The sequence below is a fragment of the Lathamus discolor genome, chromosome 3, assembly GCF_037157495.1.
Source record: "Lathamus discolor isolate bLatDis1 chromosome 3, bLatDis1.hap1, whole genome shotgun sequence".
NCBI lineage: Eukaryota > Metazoa > Chordata > Aves > Psittaciformes > Psittacidae > Lathamus > Lathamus discolor.
The window spans coordinates 20,243,746-20,252,904 of record NC_088886.1 but is presented as its reverse complement, the minus strand read 5'-3'; the positions used below and the strand labels follow the sequence as shown (position 1 = coordinate 20,252,904).

General features: G+C 58.4%; 1 protein-coding gene across 2 annotated transcripts; it reads left to right on the top strand.

Annotated features, from left to right (window-relative positions):
* The first annotated feature begins 5,325 nt into the window (after window positions 1–5,325).
* On the top strand, window positions 5,326–9,159 carry CRIP1 (cysteine rich protein 1). 2 transcript variants are annotated; one of them, XM_065673905.1, is made up of 6 exons: window positions 5,326–5,413; window positions 5,444–5,486; window positions 8,076–8,170; window positions 8,274–8,331; window positions 8,413–8,460; window positions 8,809–9,159. In XM_065673905.1, exons 2-5 carry the CDS (start codon window positions 5,447–5,449, stop codon window positions 8,451–8,453), a joined length of 234 nt encoding a protein of 77 aa, XP_065529977.1. In that variant the 5' UTR covers window positions 5,326–5,413; window positions 5,444–5,446; the 3' UTR covers window positions 8,454–8,460; window positions 8,809–9,159. The 2 variants fall into 2 exon arrangements, with proteins under 2 accessions (XP_065529977.1, XP_065529975.1); XM_065673903.1 differs by having other exon boundaries at window positions 5,411–5,486.

Genomic DNA, 9,159 nt, shown 5'->3' with positions numbered 1-9,159 from the left:
CTGATATTCCCTGAAGTCAGTGGAGTGGCTCTCCCTGGCTTGGCCAGGCTTTGGCTCAGCCCCAGGAGGAGAGGTTAAAGTCCTGGGTGTAAATACTGGAGAGGGTGTAGGAGAGTAGGCAGGGATGAAGGAGGAGGAACGGCATGATACCAAACAGAGAAGGATTTGGGCTGTAAATCCCCTGTCACTGCAGTGCAGTGGGCTGTCACACAGGGAGAGCTGCTGGGGCAGGCTCTGGCCTGAGTGCATCTGCTAGGGAATTTCCTCCCCCGAATATAGGCTGGGCTCTGCAGCAGCCTTTGTATAGCTGGCTGGTGTTCAGGTGGGGTGAGCAGCAGGGGCAGGGGGAGGAATACCTGTGCTGGTAGGATGGAGGTGTGCACACTGCCAGTGGGTGTGCAAACCTGTGGCTCCTCCTCTCTTGCTCTGTCCTGGCCCTCCGTGATGCTTGGGTGCGGCAGAGTGGAGTAGCTCTATCCCTCTTCCCTCCCTGCACCACCACTGTGGCACGACCACGCAGTTTGCTGATGGAGAGAGCAAACACCTCTGCACTCCTTCCCCTTTGCCTCACCTCCGGTGAATTTTTAACCAGGAATAAAAAGTGTGGTGCCAACAGCCTTGTTTTCCAGACCCAGCCCAGGGCAAATGGTACCACTGAGTGAGTGCCCTATGCCAGGGCAGGGCTGGGAAGGTGCTCCCTGGCACTGGTCCCTGGAGCAGCCCTTGAGCCGTGCCCACACTCCTCACCAGCCCCCAGTACAGATGTGATCTCCCAGCAGGCAGAGCAATGCCTCATGGGTGCTGGGCGGCCTCCCAAAGCAGCAGGCGTTGCTTCCTCAAGGGTCCTGGCTGGATTTGATAGCCACAACAGAAACACCAGGGCTGTGCCAGGAAAATGCACCAAACCTTCCCCCGGGGAAGGATTTAGCCAGGAGGTTTCCTTGGGCTGCCGCTGATGGAAAGCTTGCAGAAAAGAGCAGATGGCAGCAGAGACTTTGGCCAGACCATACTCGGGAAGACCGGGGGAATGATGCCTGGATGAAATTAGGAGATTTTTCCATGTAGCTGGGACTTGGAGAGGTTCGAGAGGCGGGCGAGGGCTACCCCGCTCTTCTGTCCCATGGATGGAAATCTCAGCTGCATCCCTGGTGTGGCCCTGTGCAGGCAGCCCTGCGCTCTCTCAGCAGCAGGGCTCATCCCATCCCCCCGAACCCTGGGGAGCTGGCCCCAGGGCTCCCGTGTTTGTTATTGCTCGTGCAGTGTAATACTAACCGTGGGATAGTAATTCACACCCTGGCTCTTGAGGCTGGGAGCTGACCTGAGAAGTGACTGCTGTGGGCAGCCAGCTCCCTTAACCAGGCTGGAAATGCTTTAACAGTTTCTGCTAGAAAGGGCTGTGTGATTGCCCATACCCAATGGGCAGGGTGGGATGGACCCTGGGACGGACCCTGCATTGCATCCAGGAAGGCAGCGAGCACAGATTTTGTCACAACAGCAAGTGTGTTTCACAGGCTCAAACCGTTTGGGGCTTTACAGCACCCGTGGCAGGCTGGTGGTGGGTGTGCTGGGCTCCCCTGCCAGCATCCCCCCATGGCGGCCCTTTACAGGGCCTTTCCCCAAGCCCCTCTCTCCCACTCTGCCTTTCCTGCTGCCATGCTGTTCCCAATTACGCCCAGCCTAATTTGCCCTGACAGCTGCCTTCATGCTGTTATTTTCCCGGATGGGCAGTAATGGGATTAGGGGTGTGCAAATCCGGAGGTAATAGAAGGTGAACGGGGGGAGCGGCACATTGACCCCCACTGTGGGGTACCCTGTGCTGCTTCCCACAAGCATCTCACAGGCCTTTTGATGGAATCACATGTCTGGCAGCTCCCCCCCAGCCTTTACTGGTCTTTTTTATGCGCACTGTAATTTTCTTGTCAAATAAGAGTCCCACGTTGAGCTGGGTAGGGCGTATTTCCCAACAAATTGTCTCGGCTGAGCAGGCCCTTCACTTGCACAAGTGCAGGCTGAAGGCCTCTGGGTCATGCCTTCACTGGTGCATCGTCTCCCTGCTGTGCAGGCATGCTGGGGGGCTGTGATGTGAGAAGGGTGGGAGCCCCTGCCCCACTCCATTGAGGGAGGACAGGAGAGCCAGGGGCTGCCACCCTGGCAGATGGGCTGGTTTGCCATGTGGAAATAGCTGTTTATCTTGCTGTGTTAGCAAAACAAACCTAAATTGGTTCATGCTGAAATGCCAGTGACTTTTCCAGTCATTACCCCGGTAATCACCAGGGCCAAGCTGCTCAAGGGGGATATTTGGGCAGGCAGCGTGTGCCCACAGCTCTGGTGTGCCCAGGAGCTCTCACCCTGCAACCCTGACCCAAGAACTCGGGAAACTCCTGGGGAATCCTTGAGGGCTGGGGGGACCTTGCACAAAACATGCTGAGGACAGACCTGGGGAGCTGGTGCTGGCTCTTGCCAAGGGACCGGGGAGGAGATCCTTGCCATAACAACAGCATCCAAACAAACAAATGAGACAGCCCAGGTTTGTCTGCGGGCGGTTGCTGAGCCATCGGGGAGCACTGGCGCCTGATGCTCTGGGATGGAGCCTCACCCACAGATTCCTACCAGGGCACAGACAGCTGAAGCATGCTCTTCTCTAATGGTTAAATTAGCTGGAACAAGGTCTCCAGATAAGATAAGGCTGTGGTTTGCTGAGGAGGCTGTTCTCCGTTGGTGTTGGCTGTGTTGTTTCCCTTGCAGGCTGTGAACCTTGATTTGAAGAGATGCTTGTGTTTGGATCTGGCTTTGCTGAAAGCAGTGCCTCTGCCTCTCTTCTGCTGCTACCTGGAGCCATCTGTGTCCAGCACCAGAGTTGCCCACTGCCTGCCCTTGCCTGTGTGCGCTGTGGGCAGCATCCTGCTGCAGAGGAATAAGCTTACTGCTGCTCCAAGATGGCTCATGGACAGTTACAGCTCAGTTTTGGCTCCTGGGGTACCCTGGATGGCAGAAGGGGTGGTGACCCCTAATGCTGGTCTGCCACAGCATTTCCAGCCAGCTCCTCCCAGCACAGGCCAATGGGAGCCTGGTTTATTGCCCTGCCACATGCTGATGTATTTCACACTCCGTCATTTGGAGTGCTTATGGACTCGCTCCCTGTAAAACAAGCAAAAATGCCCCTCCCATGAGCTCCCAGGGCGCTGCTATGCTCTGGGAGCACCTGCAACCCTTCCTCCCTCCCTGCCTAGGGCCCTCCACCATCTTTGCTACACTGTGCCATTGCCGTGTACCCATTCTGATCGATGGGACAAGAGCATGGTGACGGCTATGAGCAGGATGCATGAACAGCTCTGGTGAGGCACAGGAACTGGGGCTGCTGTCCTGCAGCAGCCTTCACTCTGATATCAGCTCACTGTAATCCCCATTGGTTTGCATGATGCTCTGACACTTTGGCTCACCCCTTGGTGAAGCAGGCTCGGGGCAGCCCAAGGTGAGGCTATCCCACAGCACGGCAGGGCTGGCCAGTCTGATCTAGGGGCTGTGTGAGGCAGACATCAGGCGCAGAGCCCCGTGCAGGCAAGGCTGGCACAGAGCAATGCGCAGCTTGGTGGCGCCTGCTTTGTCAGAGCTGCCACCAGCTTTGTGCCCACTCTGCTGTGTGGACAGTCTCCAGTAAATCCATGGGGAGCAGAGGGGAAGGGGTGGCCAGGCTCTGCCTCAGCTGCATCAGCCCAGTGCACAGGAGCTGGGCTGAGTGCTCCATGGGGACTAGCCACAGGGCAGGGTCAGCTAGAGGAGACCTGTGGGAGGCTGCTTTTCAGCTGCCCGCTGGCACAAAACCTGCCTTAAAAGGGAGCACAGCTGAGGACAGCTGTCCTAGCCAGGCAGTGGCCTCAAAGCAGCCTGGCACCATGTGGGAGGGGGAGCATGGCCATGGGAGAGGGGAGAGGGCATGCCTTGTCCCCTGTATTTCATCAGGTGCAGGGAGGGGGTCCTGGCCTGGACAATGCAGCCGGGAGCTGCGGCTCAGAGCAGGGACACGTGGTGTGGCTGAAATACAGTGCTTACATGTGTGCGGTGTCTCGCGGGGCAGGGGGGGGAAGGATGGGGAGTGTGCAGGGTGGAGGAAGCAGCCTTTGCAGGACACCTCTCTCCTCCCATGCTGTGAGACACTGTCTCAGCATGACTCACGCCTTAGCTGGGAACGGGCTTCCCAGCGATGTCGCAGCCCGCACAGGCTGCTGACCGCCTTGCTGAGCCCCGCAGTGCCCATGCACATGTCAGAGGTGCTCCCCAGCCAGCAGTGGGGTGAGCCCTGCGCCACAGACAGCAGCGGGGAGAATGGGATGAGGGATCCCGCTGCGAAGGGAGGCTGGAGCCAGGCGGGGTTATAAAGCAATCACAGCTGAACTTCTCTGGGCACAGCTTGCCGCCTCTCCCCCTGTGCCCGCGAGCGGTCTCCGGCGTCAGCAGGGCCCTGTTGGTGCAGGCGAGGGGTGCCCTGCATTTCAGGAGGCAGACACCAGGCGTCCTGGCGCTGGGTTTCACAAGCCCTCATGACCTTCCCAGAACAGCAACGTGCCCTGGGGAGGATTGTTTCATACAAAACAGACCTTTGGATAGGCTTTTCATTTCCTTCACAGCCAAGCATGAAGGAACAGCAAGTCCTCGCTCCTAATAAAATGACAAGTCAGCGACGTAGATGGGTTGGCTCTCGACAGTGAGTGGAACCATGTCCCGCGGCACCCACGCCATTCCTCAGGTCCTGCAATGGAAGTTACAGCCTTATGTCTCTCTCCTGCTTCACCTCGTACCCCAAACTTCCCCATGGGCAGAACACCCCGCCTGAGGGTCGACTCTTACACTGTCTTGGGAGAAAACAGATCTGTGCTCCGAGGGGATGAGCCCTGGTAGTCAGCACCCCATGTATCCGGGAGTGCGATTGACAGATGCCAGTTGTATCCCATATATGTGGGAGTGTGCTTGATAGAGTGGGGCTTAGCCACCCATACCGCACAAGCATGGGCAGGGAGCAGGTAGGTAGCCAGGGTGCAGCGAATCGGGGTGCAGACGGGGCACAGCTGGAAAGTGTGGAGTGTGCAGGGGGTGTTGAGTGCAGTGGAGGTAGGGGCGCAAGGGGTGTAGGGCTGCAGGATGCAAAGGGCATGCGGGTGAAAAGGGTGGAAGGGGTGCGGGAAGCGCAGGTGGGGGGACTGCAGGGGCAAGGGGGGCAAGGGGTGCCAGCCCCGCCCTGGGAGCCCCGGCAGGGCTGTGCCCCGCGCGCGTGCCTCCAGCTGCGGAGGGGGCCGCACATCTGGGCGGGGCGGGGCGGGGCGGGGCGGCCGGGCAGTGACTCCGGCGGGGCAGAGCCGAGCATCCCACAGGCGGTGCGAGCGGCGCCCCGAGCAGAGCCGAGCCGAGCCGAGCCGAGCCGAGCCGAGCCGAGCCGAGCCGAGCCGAGACCATGCCCAAGTGCCCCCGCTGCCAGAAGGAGGTCTACTTCGGTAAGGGCTTCCCGCTGCCTCCCGCCCGCCTCCACCCCTCGGGGTCCGCCGGGCTGCTTAAGCAGGGGTACACTAACGCTGCACCCCTCAGGGCTTTGGGTCCCCTGGCACCCTGGTGCTCACAGGTCCCTGTGCACCCAGCGCTGCGAGTCTGGGTACTCAGATGTTGTAGAACCCATCACTGCAAATTGATGGGGTGCCCCAGAGTTATGCAGCTCTGTGCACTGGGTCCCTACGGTGCCCTGGCTGGGTGGCCCTATAATCCACCCAAAGAGATGCTTCACTGCAGGGAGTGGGCTGCCCAGCCTGCAGACAGGGTCATGGCACAACATGGCAGCTCAGCCTTGTTTCCTTCCTAGCATCGCCCACAGCCCCATACCAGTTTGGAGCCCAAAAGCCCAGCTGGTGCAGCCCACTGCTCTAAACTGCTCTTGCAAGCAAGCAAGCACCTTCTCATGGGTTCTGGGTTCCTGGGTCAGTGGGTTGCCCACATGTTGTGCGGTGTGGTTTAGTAGAGTGAGGTGACTGCTCTGGGGCATTATTTTTAAACCACCATTGCAGGCTAGTCATGAGTCTTACTGGGCTCACTGAAAATGAGACATAAGGGACTCAAGTACCATCACTTTTGCTCGCTCTGCCATATTTCTGCTCTATTTATGTGTATGTCCCAACTTCTGCCTGTGCTCTGCCGAAGAATCTGGAGGCTCAGGCACAGAGCTGCCCTCCCTGTCAAAGAGGGACTAACTGTCTGTTAGTGAGGCTCACCCTCGGGAGGTGTGCTGGGGCTGCCATGGGCGCTGCCTGGAGGGTGGCTGGAAACGTGGCTCCTGTGGTTGGGGAACACCACTTTGCCTGAACTTGAGATTGCCACTTGCAGCCAGGCTTTGAGGTGAGGCTTTGGCACAACACAGTTCATGGCGCCCTCCTGCAACTGAGGGTCTTGGGACACCTCATTTACCCATGTGGCTTGGTGTCAGGAGCTACCAAGGTGCTGGTGTCAGTGTCTGCCTTTCACTGTGGATGGGCTTTGATCCCAGTCAGGGCGAGCTGGGTTTGCCATGCCCGCAGGTGTGGCTGTGGAGGTGCTGGTCTGGGGCTGTTTGACCAAGGAGGGGTTTGGCCCCATGCTTATCATGCTGCTCTTATGAAACATCTCTGTTGGTGCAGAGGCTAAGGAGGGTTCAAAAGCTGCAGGAGGACCAAGCTCACTGCCTGATATCTGTGCCTGCAGATAAGGAGCACGGGCAGAGGAGGCAGAGCAAGCCCTGCTCCTGGGCACGCCGGGGCTCTCAGAGCCTTGTGGTCCTGCTTGGGCGTGCCATGGGCTGCTTTCAGCCAAATCATGTCTATAGAGAGCAGGGGTGAGGAGGAGATGATGCTGAGGACTGGGGATGGGGTTTGCAGGGCCACTACCAGGGAAGCCTTGCCTGCATGGCTGAGGGCTGGAAGGGTCCCGTTGCAGTGAGCCTTGGCAGAGTTGCTGTCCAAGTGTTGGTGCAAATACTTGTGTGAGAGGTGGGGAGGCTGAGCTCCTTCCAGTAACCCAGTGATGGGAGGGCTCCGCTGTGGGCCAGGCTCAGGGGGGCTATGTAGGGGGAGGACACTGTGGCCCCCACAGGGCTGTGGGCACAGGAGGCTCTTTGTGGTGTTTGGGGATGGCAGCAGGGCTGCCTCATGACATTTGGGCACTGCCCGCGCTCCCACCTCTGCAGCCGCCAGCTTGCTTCTTGCATAAGCTGTTGTGGGCATATTTGGACTCCAAAGAAGAGATGCTTTAGGCTGCTGAGGCCTCTCCCCTGGGCATGTCGTGCCAGCAGTGACCCAGTCCCATTGCTTGATGTCCTTTTGGAGGCATGAGGAGTGTGTTCAGACCGGGCTCTGATGGGGTTCCCGCGGAAAGCTCTGCTTTATCACTTCGTAAATCCCCAAGAGTGCATATGCCAATATGAAGAGCACGTGTGCCTGCAGAAAATACCTTCCTCACCCACTGTGCTGCAATTAAAAGCCACTCTGTGCTCCCCCCTCTCTCTATAAATGTGTCCCGGCTGCAGCAAACAGCATGTTATCCCCCCCACTGCTGCCTGAACCCCATCCAAGCTCCAGCCCCGCTGTGGTTTGCCATGGTGCATGGAGAATCAGAGCTGGGGCTAGAGCTCTGGTGGCTGGGGGGAACTGGTTTGTGTTGGCAGGGTGCAGTGATGGCTTTGCCATCCTGATCCTTGCCAGCATCTCCCCTTCACCCCTGCCAATTCCAGTGATCACTTGGGCTCCAGACAGCTAGGGAGAAATGTCGGAAGTGGGGATATCCTCAAATCCTTGGATGATGGATATAAGTCAGTCTGTCTGCATGGATGTGGCAATGTTCACCCTGGGCATGGCACTGCTGTTGCAGATCCTGGTGCCTGGATGTACACGGCAGCGTGTGTGCACAGCAAGCACTTGGATTTGAAACACGGTGCCCTCTATCCTGGACAAATAGACTTGAGAAAATGCCCCAAAACATACACCTTCAGGCTGATGACAGGGAGGCCAGCCTGCCCAAACCAGCTTGTTCAGTGCCTTGGCTAACCCATCTCCTTTCCATGGCAGCCGAGAAGGTGACTTCTCTGGGGAAGGACTGGCACCGACCCTGCTTGAGATGTGAGAAATGTAACAAGACCCTGACATCTGGAGGCCATGCAGAGGTGAGGTTTGCTGCCCAGGGGGTCCCTGTCCCCTGCAGCTAGGGATGGACAGAGATAGAGACGAAGGGCAGCCAGGGCTGATGCTCCTTCTTTCTCCCTGCAGCATGACGGCAAACCATACTGCAACCACCCCTGCTATGCTGCCTTGTTCGGGCCCAAAGGTAGGGTCGTTGTGGCTGTGAGGGGAAGGGGGGCTTGGGGCTCCTGTTGCTGCCCAGCGGTGATGCTTGACTCTGTTCCAGGGTTTGGCCGGGGAGGAGCGGAGAGCCACACATTCAAGTAGACCTCAGGTTGGTGCCTGCCCTTGGAGCTCCCCTCTGGCTCTGCCTCTATGGGCTGGCTAGGGCTGTCCTCCCCCAGGCGAGTGGGCAAGGCACGTGTACCATGGTGTCTCCCTGGGCTGGCCGTGACTCCCAGCCCTCACGCCTGTGCTTCCGAGGAACCTGCTGGGTGCCAGCTCCTCCTCTCCACCAGCCCCAAACGACCGTCACCACCTGCTTAGCTCCAGCAGTGGATGCCAAAGGCTTTTGCTTTGTGGCCTGTCGGTGGAGACAGCCTGTCCTGGAGCACTGTTGTCCACAGGATGTCTCTGCTCCCTGCCCAGCCTGAATCTGCCCCTCTCTTCCGTCCCTCTCCAGGTCTGATGGCCAAGGTACCCAGCACAGCCTGAAGACAGCATAAACACACTGCGACAGACATGCATTTTTGATTTTAACTCACTCTGTACTAGACTAGCACATTAAAAGCAATAAGTAACCAAGGCTAGGGCTGGTGTGGAGAGGGGCTCCGCTCCAGATGGAGCGCTGCTGGGATGGGGGCGTTGGGACGCCCTGCCGGATAGGAAATTTGGCCCGTATTGCTGAAGGCCGCCTGGAGAGGAGACCGCACCCTTCCAGCCAAAACCCAGCCCTGCTTCTGGCACCCAGCTCTCATGGATGGGCCCACAGTTGTATTCTTATTCTTTAATAAACCATAAGATGCTTCCCCCA

Coding starts and splice junctions, on each gene's coding strand:
- CRIP1 (XM_065673905.1), top strand. CDS start 5,447: ATGCCCAAGTGCCCCCGCTGCCAGAAGGAGGTCTACTTCG. Junction 5,487..8,075: donor CCAGAAGGAGGTCTACTTCG/GTAAGGGCTTCC, acceptor TTTCCATGGCAG/CCGAGAAGGTGACTTCTCTG. Junction 8,171..8,273: donor CATCTGGAGGCCATGCAGAG/GTGAGGTTTGCT, acceptor TTCTCCCTGCAG/CATGACGGCAAACCATACTG.